At 39.3% G+C, this 23,308-nt stretch overlaps 1 protein-coding gene across 1 annotated transcript in view; it reads left to right on the forward strand.

Annotated features, from left to right (window-relative positions):
• Positions 1-23,308, forward strand: part of ANO6 (anoctamin 6) — a 214,361-nt gene that overhangs the window by 84,133 nt on the left and 106,920 nt on the right. Inside the window, exon 2 of the mRNA XM_003252262.4 lies at positions 2,905-2,984. Coding sequence (XP_003252310.2) covers positions 2,905-2,984 — 80 coding nt within the window. The remainder of the gene's footprint in view (positions 1-2,904; positions 2,985-23,308) is intronic.

The following is a 23,308-nucleotide window of genomic DNA, read 5'->3' on the forward strand; positions in this document are numbered from 1 at the left end:
TAATACTATAAAAAGATTAGGTCTTTTCTTCCAAATGTAAAGCAAGCTGCCCAGCACCAACTTAGAACACACTTATCATAGCCTAGCATATAAGCATATTTTAGCAAGTTTTAAAGATGGTCTGTAGGAGTGTAATTATCTTGGACAACTGTTGTACTGGAATAACCAGTTTAGTATGTTACAACTCTCTCAGTGTAACTGACTGTGTGGTGATTACTATAGCCCTCCAGGAGTTCTCAGAGGCAAGCACCTTAATTTCGGCAATGTTGCAGCTCTTCAAGCCTTTCCTCATCTCATCTGTTTTCTGTTTCTGCTTTGGTTCACACATAGGGTGTCCTCTAATGAACTCAGTTTTTCAGAAGAGTTAGAATCACTTGATTGTACTGTCATTTCTACTGGCATTTCTTTTCAATTCATAAGTATACAAAGATGTGAGGTATGTTTTCCTCACATTCTGTGTGAACCTAAAATTGAATCCAGGCTGGGAGCAGTGACTCACATCTGTAATCCCAGCACTTTGGGAGGCCGAGGCAGGCAGATCATGAGGTCAGGAGTTCGAGACCAGCCTGGCCAGTATGGTGAAACCCCTTCTCTACTAAATATACAAAAAAAACTAGCCAGGTGTGGTGGCGTGCCTGTAGTCCCAGCTACTTGGGAGGCTGAGGCAGGAGAATCGCTTGAACCCAGGAGGCGGAGTTTGCAGTGAGCCCAGATTGCGCCACTGCACTCCAGCCTGGGCAATCGAGGAAGACTCCATCTCAAAAAAAAAAAAAAAAAAAAATTCAAATATTACGAGATTTCTTGGTGAGGTGCCAAGCCTAAGTATTTGGTAACTGAATTGGCTAAGTTATTGGCTGATATTTTGGTTTTGTAAACAATCACGTAGAGATCTCTTATGATTCTGCCCTATATGTATGTTGAGTTTTCTTCTTTTGGGTCACTGAATGTTTCTAGATCAATAGGAACTCAGCCTTCTCTTCTATAAAAGCTTTTAATGGATTAAGGGAAAACATAGTATGCATTTTTAAAAGTCAGTACAAAGCCGAGATAAATCATACACAATAAAATTAAAGCATTATTTATTTTTTCTTTTTGAGACAGAATCTTGCTCTGTCACCCAGGCTAGAGTGCAGCTGCCTGATCACGGCTCACTGTGGCCTCAACCTCCCAGGCTCAAGCAATCTTCCCACCTCAACCTTCTGAGTAGCTGGGTCTACAGGTGCACACCATCACACCTGGCTAATTAAAAAAGGTTGTAGTAAAGATGTCTCACCATGTTGCCCAGGCTGGTCTCAAACTCCTGGGCTTGAGCACTCCTCCTGCCTTGGCCTCCAAAGTGCTAGGATTACAAGTGTGAGTTATCATGCCCAGCCAAAAGTAATTTTTTATAGTTTTATGCTTATTCCATGCTCAAACTCTCCAGTTTTGAAAAATAAGTCCTTTATAACTGGTTTGTCCAAATTAGGATCCAGTTGAGGACCCTATATTGCTAGTGGTTATGTCCTTTAGGGCTCTTTAAATCTTATCTCCCTTTTTAATGTCATTGACTTGTTAAAGAAGCTGGACCTATTGATAAATGAGAATAGTTATTTAAACTTAAACATTAAATCTTTAAGCTTACTTAAATATTTAAGAATATCTCTTTACATTTATTCAGAACATTTTCTTACATAGCAAAAATTCTATTCAAATTTTTCCAAGTTAAAAATAAAAAAGTTCTTTGCATCTCATTTGTTTAAACCAGGATCCAGTCCAGAACCACATGCTGCAAATGATTGTTTTGTTAACTTGGAACAATTCATTTTATTCATGTCAGTAACTTGTTGACAAGATGAAACTACAGCGTCTTACAGAATGATCTACCTTCTTGATTGGGTTTCTCTATCCCTCTAACACGGTACTTGTCCAATATGGTAGCCACTAGTCACAAATGGCTATTGAGCTTTTGAAATGTGGCTAGTCTGAACTGAGATGTGCTGTGAGTATAAAATATACACTGGATTTCTAAGACTTAATACAAAAGAGGTAAAATATTTCATAAATAGTTTTTTACACTGATTACATGTTCAAATGATAATTAGGGTAGTATGGGTTAAATAAATTATGTTATTAAAATTAATTTCACCAGTTTCTTTTTTTAAGCGTCTCTACTAGTAAATTCTATCTGGCTCCCATTATATTTCTATCAGATTTAAAATAGCCAGGCATGGCAGCTCACTCCTGTAATCTTAGCACTTTGGGAGGCTGAGACAGGAGGATCGCTTGAGGCTAGGAGTTCGAGACTGATTAGCCTGGGCGACATAGGGATACCCCCGTCTCTACAAAGGAAAAAAAAAGTTTTTTAATGTTTTTTAATTAGTCAGGCATGGTAATACACACCTGTGGTCTCAGCTACTTGGGAGACTGAAGTGGGAGGATCACTTGAGCCCAGGAGGTTGAGGCTGCAGTGAGCTGTGATCGTGCCACTGTACTCCAGCCTGGGTGACAGAGTGAGACCTTGTCTCAAAAAAAAAGAAAAGAAAAGATTGCAACCCACAAAGGGACTCCACAGCAGTACCCTGACATGTAATAGAAAAAAGAACATCAGTAAAGTGTTCCTTAGTTAGACTTTTGTAACATTTGGTTGCTGTATACCAGCTAAATGATTTTCAGTGGTAGACCTTGCCTAGAGAATTTTAAGACCTAGTGTTCTACAACCCTGGCATCGTCTGGTAGATCCAATAGATGAAACAGCTGCTACAGATTTTTGAATATCTCTGATAGCTGAAAGGGTTAAATAATATAAGCCTGTCAATGCGCTACCAATGCTAATAACCCGGTCCTGCTGATTTAAAAGTAAAGAACTATGTGAGCCAGTGCAGGTTCATGCTTCATTCGTTTATGTATTCATTCATTTGTTTTTAGTGTTGGAAAACCTTGGACAGACGATTGTACCCGATTTGGGATCACTGGAAAGTCAGCATGATTTTCGAACCCCAGAGTTTGTGAGTACTATTCCTTTATCTTAAATTTGTATTCTTTAGCTAAGAGATTTTTCACAAAATGAGAAGAAAGTTTTTTTATGAATTCATTCCTTCAGTGGCTGTAATGCTACATAGATCTTATTGCAGGGACTGTGCGTTCAGAGCTCTGGTGTCTCTCGGGAATAGGTTGCTGAACTTGATTGTCTCAGCATCATGGTCTATAGGTTTGTTCTTCATATTGTTCATGTAATTGCAAATGGGAGTTCATTTTGTAATAAAATAGCATCTTGTTTCTGAAACTCCTGTTCCATTCATTGATACCATTGCTATCAGTATCTGTTGTTAGTAACTCTGGAAAGCAGTCTTTAAGCATATGCAGGTATATTGACCAGTGCCAGTCACTGGTAGTGAACATAGTCTACTTTCCCTTTCATTCTGGAGCTTTCAGTGATACAACCTACAGGTATCTTGTAGGGCTAGGAATATTCTGTTGGTTGTTTCTACCAGGAAGGGAGCTAAATGCTCCCACTAAATTGGACTCATTAAAAATTAGCCATGGTTCCTACCCTTAAGGAATTAAAAATCTTATTAGAAGCTACTGTGATTTTATTAATGCCTTGTTTAAAGAAAATTAAGCACATAGGATGCCTTGTGCAAAATATCCTTACTAAACAGATTTTTACATTAGGCTTATTTGGAGGGGGGATGGGAACAAGTGTTTCTGTGTCTCATGTACCATATTATTGCACCAGATGTGTAGGAAAAACATGCCAGGATCCACTTACATTTCCTGATTTTTGTCCCTGTTGCAAATGGCCTACCACTTTAGGAATGCAGAAATCTTTTTAAATTTATTTTCAAAGTGTGATGTACAATCACCACTCCAGTAATTGGCAGAGCACAATTGTATTATTGGTAAAGACCAAAAAAACCTCATTATGTGCTTTTTCTGTTCTTGCTCACTCTTTATGGATTGCCTAGTCAATTCAACCAAGAGTAAAGAAACTAGAGAGTGTTCTGGACTGAAAAGGGATGGCACATAAAACTGTATCCACAATGCCATTTTATTTCAAAGTGTGGGACTCCTGTGGTGTACTAGCAGATTGCCTACTGTGAAAATCACCTGGACATAATAGAAAGACGTAGTATTCAATGACTTCCCTATTACATTCAATAAGATTTCTGGTAAAGGGAAATTGTGAATGCCCACCAATATTACTGCATCTTAAAGTAGCAGAGCAATTTTGTGGTTTTTCTAACTTTCACAGTTAGAGACCGAAAGCAGAATTGACAGAGATATTTCACATTTGAGTATGATACTGGTAGACACTCATGAAGCTGCCTCTTTTCTTGTTGTTTTATTTTTGGCTCCTTTTGTTGATACTTTTAAAGCAACATATCTAATCTAAAAAGAACTGTGTGCAACAAGGTGTTGGTGCACCTGGTAAACCTATACATAGTTCGCACCAATTCCCTATGTGAAAATAAAAGTATTTTCCTCAAGAACAGCCTTGAGTGTATTGCGATGTTGCAGACTGGCAAGTCTCGGCAGTGTTGTTGCCACAGATAAGGCAGATACGCCGATAATCTTCCTCCACCTTCAGCATTTTCTTGAGTACCACATTTTCCTTTTCAAAGTGGAAGAAGACAGCTAGTCTAAGCTAGAATGACCAGGGGTGGAACTCCGGGCTCACAGAATACATTTACCTTATTGAAAGACTTGTTTTCACAGTGAATCTGAGAACACCCAAGCTGGAAGGATATTCTTGGGCTAAATCCCCACTTTTTTATTTTTCAGTCTCATGCTTACAGAATTATTGAGAGTCATATTGTTCGACTGCACTGATGGCATTGAAAACTGTTAATCACAATATCCCTGTATATGTGGCTGATATCAGATTTCTATATCCTGGCTATTATCTTTCTCCAGTTCCGGGTTCATGTTCAGGAGAGAATCCGGGATTTTCTTGTGCTGCATGGATTTTCACACATCTGATGCTCATTAAGGCCACTTCTTTGCGTAACATATAAATTGCTGTGTTTTCTTCTTAGCATCAGCTTAGCCAGTGTACTCCCAGTTCCACAATAAACATAAACTGCTGTCTCCATGGTAAACAAACAGAAGGTGTAGAAGTGGTGCCTTGAGAATAGGGTGCCCAGGGGAATCAAGCATTATGTATAAGGTCAGCTCTTTTTGTAGGCAGAAGCTTACAGCATCAGTGAAAATGGGTGGCTCCCGTTGTATAGGCAGGCAAATGCCAGGACAAAATCAGGTAAGTTGATTCAAGCCACATTTTAAAATCAGAAATGGGTGTCACAGTACAAACCTGGGAGCAGAAAGAACCCAAAGGCAAAGCAAAATTGAAAAAAGAAGACTGAAAAGAGGAATAAAAGGAGCTGAAAAATTAATATTCTATTTTTCTCCATCTGGCATTTTGGAAGGTCCAACTGCAGTTTGCGGAGTTGAACTGAAATAAAGCAAAGCCTAGTTCATGTTTACTCGGGCCTTATCCTCAAATAGTTCAGATTTTAGAAGGATCAAGAGCCTAGTGTTTTTATACAATGGGGTGTATTTATAGAGTTTGGCTAACAGGGAGACTAAAATGCTTATCATTATTAGTTCATTTCCTTCAGAATTTCTGTTTTTCTTTCCTTTGAAATGAGGCCTAAGAGAACATTGCTAGTTGAATAGTTTTGGCCCCTGGCATCATAAGCACATATTCAAGTTTTCCTTCACAGCTCAGGTGTCTCTAATGTGACTAGTTAGGTAAAGCCAGCACTGCTGTATGGTGTGTGTAAATCACAGTGAAATAAATGCTGCTGTGAACCTCCCACGTGGCCTGGAGACCACAGCCTACCTTGCTGTTGGCGGCATCCCCAGTGGCTTCTTCTCTTGCTTGCTGCGGAGTTTGTCCATTGATTACCTGTCACCTGCATATCTGTGTTGCTCTTCTTCAGCTCCTGCCCCACTTTGCAGACTGAGGCAAGTAAGTTTAGCTAAACTATGCAAAAATGGTAAGTGGTGAACAGAGATGTGAACATAAGGTGCATGTGTTCTTGCTACCCCAAAGCTTAGGAGCTGGGAATGTGTTGGAACTAGAAACTGTGACATAGACACACTCCAAAGTAAGGTGGGTGTGTGGGTAAAAGTCCAGGTGAAAGGGACCCGGCAAATACTGGCATTAGAAAGTAACTTGATGATCTTGCTGTGGTGGGAAACTGTCTCAATCCTGGTTCAGTTTTTTGTTTAAGCACAATGAAATCTGTTTTATAACTTGTTTCATTAACATTTTATCATGAACATTTTCCCACACTGTTTTGTTTTCTCCAACATTGTTAATTGTCTCTGACATTATTTGTTCAATATATTGATAAGCATAACTAATCCATTGTTACTTTGAAAGCAGTTAGTTCAAGGAGGATGTAGTCAGGAAAATGGTGGTATAGCAAGATGTTCTGGAACTATGTGAATGGTGACTATCATTTGGGGACATGGATGAAAATAGAGTAGGTGCATGATGACTCTGGGGAAGGGAATCAGTTAAAGTGAGGCTGGGAACTGAGGACCAGAGACTCAGATAACCTTGTAGAGTTCAGTCTTAACAGTAGAGACTGCAGAAATAGGCCATGTGATTCAGACTGAGGATGGGGAGGCATCCACATGGTGACGGAGCAGATAAACATTGTTCCGCAATGTGGTTGCATGCAGGATATCCCACACTCCCCTTAGTTTGCCCAATCCCAGGTCTGGTTAAGAGCAGAGGAGATCTACGGGGCAGTCATGGCAGGCCCATTAGACCCCAGGTTGATTCAAACCCCAAGGAGTTGAAAAAAAATAACTGGAGATGCAGGGGGAGCAGTAATGGTCAAGGCTATTTCTAGAAACCCTGACTGTTGACATTGACCCAGGAACTCAGATGGGCCAGTTGCCTGAGTACACATGGGCTGAGGGATGGGGTGTGGGAAAGGATTCTGATCTAGCAGTGCTGAATCTGCTTGCAGCAAGCTGGAAGATACTGCCATGGGTAGAAATCAGGCTGTGGTTAACATGAAAACACAAAGAAAGAGAAGGCCAAGGAATTATGTTTTATGATCTGAGACTGACTAGTAATACCTCCATTTTCCAGCCTTTCTAGAACTTGAGGTTTATATATAACCCTACTGACTTTTGAGAAGCTGGAAGATTCTTACTGCCTCTGGTCTCATGCCAACCGAGGATGTTTTTCATTGCTTAGTCTCTATGAAATTTGGAATAAATAATAAGAAAGAATTCGGGATGGCAAAAGAGTATTAGGTTTATAATAGGATAAATCAGGGAAAATGATGAGAAACCATAGGATTTAGAAAGCCTAAATAGAAAAATAGACTCAGGAAGATGAAGATTAAAGGGGAACAAATATGTGTCCCATTAATTAAACGTCATAGATACACAGAGAGAAGGAAGTCTGAAGAGTAATTATCCCCCTTTGAGATTTTGTGTAACTGACTCCCTTTTTGAAGGAAGATACTACTTTATAGAAAAATGCTTTTGATTCCCTGAAATTCAATTTTTGATTATCTTCAACCATATGAAAACACATGTGATCCCAAGGAAGAGTTAAAATATTAATTTACTAAAATATTCATTCGATATCTACTATTTTAGGTGAAGAAACAGAAAAAAAAATCCCTGCACTTGTGAAGCTAACATTTTGATGGGGGAGACATAAAACACAAAATAAATGTCCGATAATCCTTTAGAGAAAAAGTAGGGATTATTTGTGTGTATATGGCGGGGGGTGGTGACAGTTTTAAATAGGGTATTTAGGGAATATCTCACTGAGAAGTTGCCAAGTGAAAAAACCCCAACGTGCTGCTGGAGCAAGCTCTTTGGAAATCTGGAGGAAGAGCATTCCCAGCAGAAGGAGTAGCATAAACAGAGGTTTCAAGGTAGGAGAGTTTGTTAGATACATTTAAGGAAATGGAAGACCACTGTGGCTGGAGTAGAATGAAAGATCAAGAGAATAATAGATATGAGGACTTCATAGGCCATTGTAAAGACTTTGGTTTTACTCTGAGTTGGGAAGTCATTTGGGGGGGTGGTGAGCCTTTGGAGGGTAAACTGGCAGATTTTGAGCAGAAGAGCAACCTGAATTGACCTGTTTTCATAGGATCCCTTGGGTTGTCCTGAGAATAGATTATGAAGGAGCAGAGCAGGGGCAGAGAGACCTATTAGACTTTCTCAGGAATCCAAGTGAGAGATGGTAGTGGGTTGGTCCTGAGTGTTAGTTATGGTGGTAGAGAGACATACTCAAATTCTGAATACATTCTGAGGGTAGAAGCAATAGAATTTGTTGACAGATCAAATGTGAGCTGTGCAAGAAAGAGCAGTCAAGGAATGACTCCAAGTTTTTGACCCTGAAGATTGTGAAAGGAGCAGTTTAGGGAGAGGATATGCAGGAGAAAAATCAAAATTCTGTTTTGGATATGTAAAGTTTGAGACATTCCAGTGGAGATGTCAGTATGCAGTGGGATATATGAACCTGGAGTAAGAGTTAAAGAGGGGAGCCCAACCCCCAATCTGAGAGTTGTCAGCACACAGGTGATGTTTAAAGCCATAGGACTAAATGAGAGCAGCGAGGAAAGGAGTGAGATAGAATAGAGAGGAGATGCTGGACTGAGCCCGGGGGCACCAGTGTTTACAGGTCACAGAGATGAGGAAAAATCAGCAGGACAGGCTGAGCCAGGAGGAGCCAGTGAGGTGGGAGGAAAGTGAAGAGTCTTGGAAGCCAAGTGAAGAAAGTATAAAGTAGGAAGGAATGACCAAATTCTGATGATGATGGAGAATTGACCATTGTATTTAACAGTAGGGAAAAGACTATGACAAGGAGGGGTTTGGGTTGAGTGATAGAATCCAAACCTTATTAGAAAGGATTCAAAACAGAATGGGAGAAGAGGAACTGGATACAGAGAATTTAGGTAACACTTTCGTGTGTGTGTGTGTGTGTGTGTGTGTGTATAATTTTTTTTTTGCCAAGCAAGAACACAGAGAAAGGGGGTAGTACCTGGAAGGGTGATTACCGTGAAGAGAGTTTTAAGATGGCAGGAATTACTGTTTGTCAGGTAGTGGGAGCAGTTCAGTAGGGAGAGAAAATCTGATGATGCAAGAGTGAGAGGGAAGGATTACTGGAATAATGTCCCTGAGAGGGCAAGAAGGGAATCCCATCTATAAGTGGAGGGATTGGCCATAACTGTAGGGACTGTTCCCTCTTAGAAGTAAGAGGGAAGCCAGCATATTGGGACACAGGTGAAATTAGTTCAGTAGATTTGATAGTAGGAGATTTTGGAAGCTTCTTCTTGATTGGTTTTCATTCACCAGTGAAATGGAAAGCAAGACATTAGCTAAGATTGAGGAGGGAAACGGAATCTGAAGAGAGGAGAAAGGGGTGAGACGCTTATCTGGAAGAGTGGGAAAGTGAATGCACTGGGGAAATGGAATGTCATTGCTGGCAGCCATGAGAGCCTACTCAAGGGTAGTGGTCATGATCAAGGTTGGGTGGTTGTGTGTTTTTCCCATTCAAGTCCAGCTTGGGGGAGCAAGTGTAGAATAGGCAGAGTTTGATTTAACCAATTTGGAGAGAGAGAGTAGGCTAACTGGAGCAACCTGGAAAAAGTTCTAGGATTTCTGGTCTGTGGCCAGGGCCTGTGTGGGGCTGATGATTCTGAATTTATAGTCCTACCACACTGCCCTGCTCTGTGGCTTTCTCCAACGTCATTCAGACAGCGAGAAAGCAGATTGCAGCCTTCAGCCAGCACTGGGGCTTTGTAGATGGACATTATGGAGAGTACAATATTGGCAAGATGTTACTGAAACAGTGTGCTCTGGAATGTGGCCCTAAAGACGGAAGGAAGGGAAGAAAGAAGAGGGTTGGCAGATTGATTAGAAAAAGTGGAGGAGCCCCTGGGGTCTTGTGTAATGAGTAGGTAATGTAGTTGTGGTCAGAAAGAGGGATTCTTAAATAAGTTCTTTTTGAATATTTCTTAAATAAATGCTTCTTGAATTTTTCAGGATGGCAAGGGCCGGGGTGGGACTGTGGCATTAGTGCATGAAAGGGAGAAGGTGATTGGCAGTAAGAAGTGAGCCTACTAAGGGGCCAGAGTGCATCGGTCATGTCGTGTCTCTGGATGCATAGGTCCTGGTCTGATGAAGGACACACAGTGTGGAGAGGAACATGTGAGCCCAGAATCAGAATTTCAGCAAACCAGGAGCAGCAGCTGGGAATTTGGAAATGATTGACTTCAGGAAGCTTTGAGGTTGTATTCTATTCACTTGGACCTGAAATGAATTTTCTTCCAAGAACATTGAGGAGTAATGGCCTGGAAGTGGCACTTGGGAAAAGAACATTGATCTTACTTCTTTGCCCTGAGGTGTGAAAGGTATGAGAGAATCAGAGCCAGCTGCCCACAGGTCTACAAATTTTTGCTTGCAGGTTTTGTCTCAAAGTGGGTTCAAGGATCTATTTTCACCCTTTTTTTTTTTTTCCTGAGTAGTACAGACTTTGTTTTGGTTATTTCTGAAGCAACTGAATTGGTGTTAGGGCTATTGAAAAATATTTTGGTCTATTTTATGGTCAATCCAAGACCTTTCTGGCTAATCCCAGAAACCCAACTAAAGTCTCAAGGTCTGCCCACAGACTCCCAGATCTTCAGGATCAGAAAGTCTGAGAATAAGGCAGTACCCTCTCAGTTAAGCCTTTTTTCACTTGGGCTTACAAAGAAATATGATGACTTTGCCTTGTGTCTTTGGCCCTAAGCTTGCCAAACTAAAAAAGAAAAGAAACTCAACCAAAAAAGAAAACCAAACAAAGGAACATTAATTTGGCAAAAGGACTCTGAAAAGGGGGAAATGAGATCAGAGATAAACTGGCTAGTAAGAATTGCTAAGTTGGCCCATTTGTTGTGGTAGGGAAATGAGATCAGAGATAAACTGGCTAGTAAGAATTGCTAAATTGGCCCATTTGCTGTGGTAGGAATTTACATGGCATCTCAAGGTTGAAAGCTTTTTGTGTATTCAAGAACAGAAGGTGATGGAATGTGCATTTTTGTCTGAATATGGAGGAATATTTGCTGTATGTGGCTGATTCAAGAGCTAAATTCATGGATTTGTTAGGATTGGGGAGTATGAGCAAAAGTGAAGCAGTTCAACATGCGAAGATGTCATTTAGAAATTTTTTTCTGAGTCACTTCTTTGGAATACAGAATGTTATTTTCCCAGAGAAACAGTCATAAATGGTGATTAAGTTGCTGGGCCCAGCCAGACAAGACCTGCTAAAGCCAATTTAACTCAGAAGGCTAATAAATGATCATTCTGCACTAATAATCCTCTTGAACACACTAATCTTTTATTTTTTCCATTCTTAGCCTAAAAATGTGAGTGTAAAATGAAAGTCCTGAGTAAGTGAGTCAAGGCTGGTGAAAAAATGCTTAGCATGATCAGAGAGATTGATTGATTTTTGAGTTATGTGAGATGATGAAGAAGCTGTGGTCTGCCCACAGTTTAAAGAAGTCAGTTCAACTGTATGAGATGAATGAGAAAACAGCTTAGTAGCTTCTATGTTACTTTTGTCTTTTCTGCTAATGACAGTGAACTTTAGATTGATAATGGTTAGAGGTCTGGTGAAGTCTACAGAAGCTCATGCTGCCCAAGAATATTTTAGAAAGGAGTATAATTGTTCCAAATGAGTTAGCCAGGGTATTAAAAGAGCTTGTAGATTTGCTTTGGGAAGTGCAGCCGGTCATCTGAAGGTGATACAGGGACTGGGACAGCTGCCAGAACCTAGTGGGGCAAATGTGACAGTTCTCAAAAAGGGGTGAAGTTAGGGTAGAAGATGGGCATAGGCTAAATTCTCATAAATGGAGACACTGGAGCTGGAGCACTAATCTCCATATTCCAGAATGAGATGTTTAAGCAGATGGTTTGTGAATATTAGAAAAAAGGTTGGCCAGGTGCGGTGGCTCATGCCTGTAATCCCAGCACTTTGGGAGGCCGAGGCGGGTGGATCACAAGGTCAGGAGATCGAGACCATCCTGGCTAACACAGTGAAACCCCATCTCTACTAAAAAATACAAAAAATTAGCCAAGCGAGGTGGCGGGCGCCTGTAGTCCCAGCTACTCGGGAGGCTGAGGCAGGAGAATGGCATGAACCCCAGGGGGCGGAGCCTGCAGTGAGCCGAGATCACGCCACTGCACTCCAGCCTGGGCGACAGCAAGACTCTGTCTCAAAAAAAAAAAGGTCATTAGGAGCCAACATGATGAGTTCAATAAAATAAGTCATCCCAAACTGAATACATTACTTTTTTTCAATGGAGGTTATTAGACTGACAGAATAGGAGAGAGCCACAGACATTTTTGTGTGTTTTGATTTTAGCAAGATGTGTGGAAAAAAATGTATTTAAATACAAAATGAAGAAATGTGTGCCTGGTGACAGCATGCTTATCTGGGCAGTTGTTCTTAAAACTGGAATAATGGATGAAAATCAATTTCTAGAGGAGACAAAAATCAATATGAATTAAATTCCTGCCCCTAATTCATAAATATCAGCTGTTTAAGTAAAGAGCCTAAGAGCAGAGAGTAATGATGGATCACATGAAATGGCTAGGTATTTGGTTAATGAAGCTCCATGTGAATTGAGCATGTGATAACAATGTCAAAAGGTTAATGAAAATCTAGGTCGCATTTGTACCTGTGTCCAGAATAAAGGAAATACTAGGCTTTTCCTGCTCAGTATTGGTAAAGCTGCTTCTCATTCTGAGTGCTGACTTTAAAAGGGGAGCATATTGAGAGGGAATGATCAGCATGGTGGAAGATCCCGATATTTAGGCAAGAACATGACAGCAAGATTTAAATATTTGTCAAGAGTAATTGGTGGATGGCATTGCAAAATGTAGCATTAAGACCCATGAATAGAAGGTATGTATGAGCAACTAGATTTCATTTCAGTAGGAAGACATTCTCATAATTAAAATACCTCACACCTTGGAGGAGATAAACTACAGATGAAATGGATAACAATCTAGCATGGAGATAATGAATGACTGAACCAGACCATGTCAGTGGGACATGGCAATTGGCAATTTCCAGTTGATTAACTTGGTAACTGATAGAAAGTGGGGAATGAGGGAAAAGGAGGTTTCTGTGCCATCTCACCCCATTGAGTTTTATGCAGTTCATTGATGTATTTGCATTGCTCCGTTTTATGTTTTTTCCTCATTTAACATATTATTAGCAGCCAAATGATGTAATTGATTAAAACCCTTTCTGCATATAACAGTGTTCATTCTACCTGGTTTTATTCCACTATTTCCAGAAATCCTTAGCTGTAAAATGTCTTGTGAATTCCCAACCCACAAAGTATCACATTTGAAATTCAGCAAGCTATCTGTTATCTGGGGAATGTCAAAATTAATTTGACAAAAACATGGGTGAGGAAAGCAGGGAGCCCTGGACATTCTGAACAAAGATGTGGTATCAGTATTTACCATGGAACTCATTTGATTATAAGTCATCTAGAAGCATAATCACAATAATGGCCAGGAAAGCCACAGAAGCAAAATAATTGAGTTAAGTTGAGAGTTTGCTGACAAATAACCTCATCATGTCATGACCTAAAAAGCAGCATGGATGTAAAATGTTGTAATAAAAATTTAAAGAGAAAGAAAGAACTTGGTGGGAATGTACACACAATGTGAATTCACAAGATTCCCAGAAAATTGAAAGGGAGAGACCAGTGGGATTTCAGCTTCTGCCATCCCTCCCGTATTTTGAACTCTTAATTAATTTGGAAGGCTGAAGGGCTTTGGAAAGATGATTTGAAATCTGAGGTCCCGTTAGTTAACTATAGTTTTCCTTATTTTAACAAATAATAATAAAAAGTGCATCTTTACTATAAGTCTCAAATGTGTTCCTCAAGTATGTCTCTGGTAAGAAACTATAAATATGCTTTTATCCAGAAAACTCTTAATGGCTCCTTCAAAAAGAAAAAGCATTTATAGCTCCTTCTCCCAAGTCACTCTTTGAAATGTAGAGTAATGTGACCTGACAGATTATAGTAACTACCAAACAGCATCTTCATTAATTATAATGGGCAAACCAATAATATGGATCTTTATGATGTTAGCATGTATTGTAATATATCAAGTCAAGACCATACTTGTAGCTGGAATAAAATTTGATTGCAAATTTGTGTGTTTTGATTTTAGCAGGATGTGTGGAAAAAATTGTAGATTTTTTCCTGACTTCCTTAAAATAAAAACAAATAATGAAAATTATGACAGATCATTCAATGATGCTAATGGTATCACTACCATTTCATGTACTTTCGTCTACCTTAAGTGTTTTTAAAAAGCAAATATACTATCTGTGAAATATGAAGGAAGAAGATTAAAAAGAGGTGAATTAGATGAGGTACTTCTGAGACTTTGGAAGTGTTTTTACTTATTTTTAATTTTCCTTTTTTGTAGGTGAAAGCCATTCTAAAGGTTGCCCTAGGAAGTTGAACATAAGATGGACTCCAGGGAATTAGAAGCCCTATTTTTCCATGCAACCCTGCTCTCAGGCCTCTGTGGACAAGTCGCTTTTCCTTTTAGAACCTCAGTTTCTTCATATATAAAAAGCAGAAAAATCAGCAGTAGATATCCTCACTGGGGTGTTGTTCAGTGACTGCATGGTGACTGAGAAACATTTTAGCTATCTTAAAATGATGATCATAATAATACAGCAAATAGTCTTATTTAACATTTATGGATGCTTGTAGTTGGCTAAGCACATTACAGGGAAAGGGCTAGCTAGGATTGAAATGGCCACAGCCCTACATTACTCAGCCCTGCCATACCCCGTATCATTCCCTTTCAAACGAAACCAGAGTGTGTTGGTATCAGGAATTAGTTATGTTGTTCTTAGAAGAGCAGGCAAGAGTCTTGATGACTTGTGCACCTGAGGAAGTACAGTTACAGACACTTAAGTACCTACCAAATTATCAACAGATTGAGAATTAATCATACCCAGCAACATTATAAAATACCAACAGCACAACCTATCAATAAACAAATATGCTGAGCACTTACATGTGCTACTATAATTTTCAGTGAACTAGAAATAGGCTATTTAAGTTATGTACTATTTTGAATAAGCCACTATTAGCTTCACTAAATTTTGGAATAAAATTTTCATTAAGTATATATTAATCAATATGCTTAGAGAAATACAAAGCAGTGTATCTCAACATTTACCCACAGGGCCAAGAGTCGGCATACTGTTCACCTCAGTCTCCTGCATTGTCTTATTGTCTGGCAATGTTAGTCGTGCAGTTGACGCTGGTTGGTTGGTTGATTGAATGAAAGACTATAAGGCAGTGTGTACTGTTTGATGAGTTCTGTTAGGCACTTAGGAAGTGCTAGAGGAGTTCAGTTAGGGTTGTAGTTCTCAGCCCTGGCTGTGCATCAGAATTACCTAGAGTGTGCTTTTGAAATATGAAGGCCCAAGCTCCACTTTCATGCGCTTATCTTGGTCTTAGTAGAACCTAAGTGTGTTTATGTAACATTTAAAAGATGACTATAGGCTGGGCACGGTGGCTCACGCTTGTAATCCCAGCACTTTGGGAGGCCGAGGCGGGCGGATCACGAGGTCAGGAGATCGAGACCACGGTGAAACCCCGTCTCTACTAAAAATACAAAAAAAATTAGCTGGGCGTGGTGGCGGGCGTTTGTAGTCCCAGCTACTCGGAGAGGCTGAGGCAGGAGAATGGCGTGAACCCGGGAGGCGGAGCTTGCAGTGAGCCGAGATTATACCGCTCCACTCCAGCCTGGGCCACAAAGCGAGAGTCCGTCTCAAAAAAAAAAAAAGATGACTATAATGTACACCCAGGTTTAAGAATCATTACCTTAGAAAAATCAGGTTTGGGCTGGATGTCTATAATCCCAGCATTTTCGGAGGCCAAGACAAGAGAATTGCTTGAGCTCAGGAGTTCAAAACCAGCCTGGGCAACATAATGAGACCTTATCTCTACAAAAAAAAAAATTATATGTATATATACACACACATACACATATATACACACACACATATATACACATATATGTGTACATATACATATATGTCTACCAAATATATATACATATATATACACACATACATATATATGTATATGTACACATGTGTGGATATACGTATAAAATCAGGTTTGTATTTTTGAAGGAAATGGTATGTAGCTCAACCTTGAAGACTACATTTTGGTAGGTACTGAAATCTGTGCCAGAATCTATATCAATCAGGATTTTACCAGGTCTTTTGACTGACCTCTGGAGAACGCCCACACAGAAATGGAGAATAATCTCCTTTACTTGAAAGTCACCTGATTGTGGATGTTAACCACATCTACAAAATACCTTTACAGCAACACCTCGATTAGTGTTTGACTGCATAATAAATGAGTACCATAGCCTAGCCAAGCTGATACATAACTATCACAGTGGATGTATTACAGGAGGGTGCCCGAATAGCATTACATGAACATATCAGTGAAGGTGGAAATGAGTGGGTGTGCCCAGTTTGCATTGAGCCTAGAGTTGATCTTGGGAAGTGAGAGGAGAGGATGTTGGAAAGATAATGTGGAATTTAGAAATGTTGGACTAAAGAGTTTGGGCTTTTGAGCAGAGGAGAGAAAGCAACGCTGTAGCAGTGCTCTCCAATAGAACTTTTTCTCATGGTGGGAATGTTCTGTCCCTGTGCTAACAACACGATAGCCACTGACCACACGTGGGTATGGAGACAACTTGTGATGCAGCTATTGAGGCCAAAGAACTGAATTTTTAATTAATTCTTATTCATGTAATTTCAATAGCCGTGTGTGGCTCATGGCTACTGTGTGGGAAAGCACCACTGTAGAGGGAGTATTCTGGTGGGAGGATGCATGGTGAACTGGGGGAGAAGTAACGTGCAGACAGTCCAGTTAGGAGATGACCACAATAGTCCCAGTGGGGACTGGGCAGAAGCAAGGAATATGGAAAGGGGAGCTGAGGGTGAGGGAGAAGCGAATCAAAGATAATCTTACATTGACCATTTCTCTGTCTTTCTGGCCACTTCTCTACTGTTTCGCTTCCTGCCCTGCGTCACCCAAGCACTTCCTATCCGTTAGATTCCTCAGAGCCGAGCCCCACTCATCTTTTCTCACTCATTCTCTCTCCTCCTCACACTCACTTCCTCAGCTTCCATGATGAGCTCTATGTTGACAACTCCCAAGTTTATCCTTTTCTTAAATCTTTCCTCTCAGCCCCGCATGCTGATACTGCCACATAGAAAACTCAGGGACTTAGTCTTTTCCTCCTAATCTTTTTTCTCTTCCAGTTCTCTGAATGTTGATAAATGTAAACATCGTCCTCTCAGCTGCTCAAGCCAGAAAACTCAGGCTCTTTGACACCCTTTTGGTAACTGAGGCTGTCTCACCCCCATCCAGTTAATTACCAGGGCCTGCTGATTCTAAGTATAAATTACAGCTTCAATCTGTCCCTTACTTCTCATCTCCATTGCTAACCTCCTCAGGTAGGCTCCACCTTTCTTCCCTGGACTCATAGTCTTCCCATTACCACTTTTGCCACACACTGAGCTGTTCTCTAAATAATTCCTTTAAAAATAAAAATCAGATTTATTTATTTCTTCTGTGATGTGTAATGGAATTTTCCTGTTAATTTATCTGCCACTTTACAGAATGTCACAGGATAAAGGGTTAATTAATTTCAGTTAATTTATTTAATAATATTTATCCATTTAATGTTTGCGTAGCCCTGTTGAGCAGGTATTGTTGGGAAATATCACTAAAAAGATGGCACAGTCTATATCTCTTTGAGGCATATATTCCAATGAGAAAGACAGACATTAATCAAATAATTACACAAATAACAATTAAAGTCGTGAGAAGTGACATTTAAGGAGAAGTATAAGGTGTGCTGTGAGCATATAAGGAGTAAACCTAAGCTAGTGCGGGACCAGGGAAAATCTCCATGAAGAGGAAAGGGAGCAAAGGAGATTCTAGGAAGAGGGAACTGCATGTGCAAAGATAGGAGGGAAATACTTTTCTTCAATAGAATACAATTTAAAATGTTAATAGAATATGGAAACTGACAACTGCATTTGGATGGAATGGAGTCTTGAATTTTCTGGAAAAGACTTAGTCTATTGCCACCTAATTATAAAACTTGAATAAAATGGCTATATTAAATACTTTGACATGTTACCTCAAGTCAATTCAATAATCTGTTGGCTGACTTTCTTAGGTGTTACAGGTTAAAAGTAAGTATTTTTTCCTTCAGTGTTATATTCCAATTAAGATGATACTATATGTACATAAAAATACATGACATATATTTGTATTATATTATACTATTGTAACATATGATGTAAAATTAAGAGCCAAAATGGTATAAAAAAGCAGTTCTAAATTTTTAATATTCTTACACTTCACACTCTAAATAGAAAAGTATCGACCTCAAAGAGTTTCCTTTTTAATGTGGATATATCTGTTGATATCTACTGTATTAGAACTTAAAACTGAGAAATTTAAAAAATATGTATTCATGTAAATATAACCAATACACATTAATATAAATATGTAGAATAACTGTCTTCTAAAACAGTAAGAAGGGTATCATTTTTTATACATTTTGCAGATCTCTTTAAGAAAAGACAGCTGGATTCTTTTTTTTAAAATATATATATTTTTATTATACTTTAAGTTCTAGGGTACATGTGCACAACGTGCAGGTTTGTTACACATGTATACATGTGCCATGTTGGTGTGCTGCACCCATTAACTCGTCATTTACATTAGGTGTATCTCCTAATGCTATCCCTCCCCATTCCCCCCACCCCACAACAGGCCCCGCTGTGTGATGTTCCCCTTCCTGTGTCCAAGTGTTCTCATTGTTCAATTCCCACCTATGAGTGAGAACATGCGGTGTTTGGTTTTTTGTCCTTGCGATAGTTTGCTGAGAATGATGATTTCCAGCTTCAACCATGTCCCTACAAAGGACATTAACTCATCATTTTCTATGGCTGCATAGTATTCCATGGTGTATATGTGCTACATTTTCTTAAGACAGTCTATCACTGTTGGACATTTAGGTTAGTTCCAAGTCTTTGCTATTGTGCGTAGTGCCACAATAAACATACGTGTGCATGTGTCTTTATAGCAGCATGATTTATAGTCCTTTGGGTATATACCCAGTAATGGGATGGCTGGGTCAAATGGTATTTCTAGTTCTAGATCCCTGAGGAATCGCCACACTGACTTCCACAATGGTTGAACTAGTTTACAGTCCCACCAACAGTGTAGAAGTGTTCCTATTTCTCCACATCCTCTCCAGCACCTGTTGTTTCCTGACTTTTTAATGATGGCCATTCTAACTGGTGTGAGATGGTATCTCATTGTGGTTTTGATTTGTATTTCTCTGATGGCCAGTGATGATGGGCATTTTCATGTGTTTTTTGGCTGCATAAATGTCTTCTTTTGAGAAGTGTCTGTTCATATCCTTCACCCACTTTTTGATGGGGTTGTTTTTTTCTTGGAAATTTGTTTGAGTTCTTTGCAGATTCTAGATATTAGCCCTTTGTCAGATGGGTAGATTGCAAAAATTTTCTCTCATTTTGTAGGTTGCCTGTTCACTCTGATGGTAGTTTGTTTTGCTGTGCAGTAGCTCTTTAGTTTAATTAGATCCCATTTGTCAATTTTGGCTTTTGTTGCCATTGCTTTTGGTGTTTTAGTCAGGAAGTCCTTGCCCATGTCTATGTCCTGAATGGTATTGCCTAGGTTTTCTTCTAGGGTTTTTATGGTTTTAGGTCTAACATTTAACTCTTTAGTCCATCTTGAATTAATTTTTGTATAAGGTGTAAGGAAGGGATCCAGTTTCAGCTTTCTACATATGGCTAGCCAGTTTTCCCAGCATCATTTGTTAAATAGGGAATCCTTTCCCCATTGCTTGTTTTTGTCAGGTTTGTCGAAGATCAGATAGTTGTAGATGTGTGGTATTATTTCTGAGGGCTCTATTCTGTTCCATTGATCTATATCTCTGTTTTGGTACCAGTACCATGCTATTTTGGTTACTGTAGCCTTGTAGTATAGTTTGAAGGCAGGTAGCATGATGCCTCTAGCTTTGTTCTTTTGGCTTAGGATTGACTTGGCAATGCAGGTTCTTTTTTGGTTCCATATGAACTTTAAAGTAGTTTTTTCCAATTCTGTGAAGGAAGTCATTGGTAGCTTGATGGGGATGGCATTGAATCTATAAATTACCTTGGGCAGTATGGCCATTTTCACGACATTGATTCTTTCTATCCGTGAGCATGGAATGTTCTTCCATTTGTTTGTGTCCTCTTTTATTTCATTGAGCAGTGGTTTGTAGTTCTCCTTGAGGAGGTCCTTCACATCCCTTGTAAGTTTGATTCCTAGGTATTTTATTCTCTTTGAAGCAATTGTGAATGGGAGTTCACTCATGATTTGGCTGTTTGTCTGTTATTGGTGTATAAGAATGCTTGTGTTTTTCACACATTGATTTTGTATCCTGAGACTTTGCTGAAGTTGCTGATCAGCTTAAGGAGATTTTGGGCTGAGACAATGGGGTTTTCTAGATATGCAATCATGTCATCTGCAAACAGGGACAATTTGACTTCCTCTTTTCCTAATTGAATACCCTTTATTTCCTTCTCCTGCCTGATTGCCCTGGCCAGAACTTCCAGCATTATGTTGAATAGGAGTGGTGAGAGAGGGCATCCCTGTCTTGTGCCAGTTTTCAAAGGGAATGCTTCCCGTTTTTGCCCATTCAGTATGATATTGGCTGTGGGTTTGTCATAAATAGCTCTTATGATTTTGAGATACATTCCATCAATACCTAGTTTATTGAGAGTTTTTCGCATGAAGGGCTGTTGAATTTTGTCAAAGGCCTTTTCTGCATCTATTGAAATAATCATGTGGTTTTGTCTTTGGTTCTGTTTATATGCTGGATTACGTTTATTGATTTGCATATGTTGAACCAGCCTTGCATCCCAGGGATGAAGCCCACTTGATCATGGTGGATAAGCTTTTTGATGTGCTGCTGGATTCGGTTTGCCAGTATTTTATTGAGGATTTTTGCATTGATGTTCCTCAGGGATATTGGTCTAAAATTCTCTTTTTGTGTTGTGTCTCTGCCAGGCTTTGGTATTGGCCTCATAAAATGAGTTAGGGAGGATTCCCTCTTTTTCTATTGATTGGAATAGTTTCAGAAGGAATGGTACCAGCTCCTCCTTGTACCTCTGGTAGAATTCGGCTGTGAATCTGTCTGGTCCTGGACTCTTTTTGGTTGGTAAGCTATTAATTATTGCCTCAATTTCAGAGCCTGTTATTGGTCTATTCAGAGATTCAACTTCTTCCTGGTTTAGTCTTGGGAGGGAGTATGTGTCCAGGAATTTATCCATTTCTTCTAGATTTTCTAGTTTATTTGCATAGAGGTGTTTATAGTATTCTCTGATGGTAGTTTGTATTTCTGTGGGATCAGTGGTGGTATCCCCTTTATTGTTTTTTATTTCATCTATTTGATTCTTCTTCCTTTTCTTCTTTATAGTCTTGCTAGTGGTCTATCAATTTTGTTGATCTTTTCAAAAAACCAGCTCCTGGATTCATTGATTTTTTGAAGGGTTTTTTGTGTTTCTATCTCCTTCAGTTCTGCTCTGATCTTAGTTATTTCTTGCCTTCTGCCAGCCTTTGAATGTGTTTGCTCTTGCTTCTCTAGTTCTTTTAATTGTGATGTTAGGGTGTCAGTTTTAGATCTTTCCTGCTTTCTCTTGTGGGCATTTAGTGCTATAAATTTCCCTCTACACACTGCTTTAACTGTGTCCCAGAGATTCTGGTATGTTGTGTCTTTGTTCTCATTGGTTTCAAAGAACATCTTTATTTCTGCGTTCATTTCATTATGTACCCAGTAGTCATTCAGGAGCAGGTTGTTCAGTTTCCATGTAGTTGAGTGGTTTCGAGTGAGTTTCTTAATCCTGAGTTCTAGTTTGATGCACTGTGGTCTGAGAGACAGTTTGTTATAATTTCTGTTTTACATTTGCTGAGGAGAGCTTTACTTCCAACTATGTGGTCACTTTTGGAATAGGTGCAGTGTGGTGTTGAGAAGAATGTATATTCTGTTGATTTGGGGTGGAGAGTTCTGTTGATGTCTATTAGGTCCGCTTGGTGTGGAGCTGAATTCAATTCCTGGGTATCCTTGTTAACTTTCTGTCTCGTTGATCTGTCTAATGTTGACAGTGGGGTGTTAAAGTCTCCCACTATTATTGTGTGGGGGTCTAAGTCTCTTTGTACGTCTCTAAGGACTTGCTTTATGAATCTGGGTGCTCCTGTATTTGGTGCATATATATTTAGGATAGTTAGGTCTTCTTGTTGAATTAATCCCTTTACCATTATGTAATGGCCTTCTTTGTCTCTTTTGATCTTTGTTGGTTTAAACTCTGTTTTATCAGAGACTAGGATTGCAACCCCTGTCTTTTTTTGTTTTCCATTTACTTGGTAGATCTTCCTCCATCCCTTTATTTTGAGCCTATGTGTGTCTCTGCACGTGAGATGGGTTTCCTGAATACAGCACACTGATGGGTCTTAACTCTTTATCCAATTTGGCAGTCTGTGAAAGACAGCTGGATTCTTATATCTGCTTCTGCACTTCAAAGTTGCAATATATTGTTTTGGTTGAAGTACATGAAGGTGATTCAGTCTTACATAGACAGGTAATCAGTAAAAGGAAGTGTATTTTAAAGCCTTTTCAGATACTTGTGGATGTTCTTCTTGGATTGCTCAATCAAACTCAACAAATGGTAGTTTATAAAGCTTGGTTGCAATGTGGAATGTTGAAACTATATTAATAAATTTTCACTACCTGCCTTGCGTTTTGAAAGGACCTTTACCCAAGCATGATTTTTGCCACCATGCTTAGGTCAGTTGGAAGGTATCGATTCACTAAGGTAAGTAGATGTTACAAATGTTTACTCATTTCATTATATGATATGAAAAAAAAATCACGTTTGTTAACATTACCTTCAGTCTCAACAGAAAAGTCATTGACTATTAGGAAGCTGTCAGATTCACAGTGGTGAATTTAATTGTCCTAAATTCTAATATTTGGTTGAAAACTTATATTTTGTCACTAACAGGAAATGTTGTCAGTTGTTTTCCTTGAAATGACAGTTGCGTGTTGTTCATTTTCAAGAAAGTATCTGCTAAATACTTGTCTGTGTAACCAAATTTTGTGTCAGTCATCTGTCAAGTAAAAATGGTATTCTGTGAAAAAA

The sequence above is a fragment of the Nomascus leucogenys genome, chromosome 11 (genome assembly GCF_006542625.1).
Source record: "Nomascus leucogenys isolate Asia chromosome 11, Asia_NLE_v1, whole genome shotgun sequence".
Taxonomy (NCBI): Eukaryota; Metazoa; Chordata; class Mammalia; order Primates; family Hylobatidae; genus Nomascus; species Nomascus leucogenys.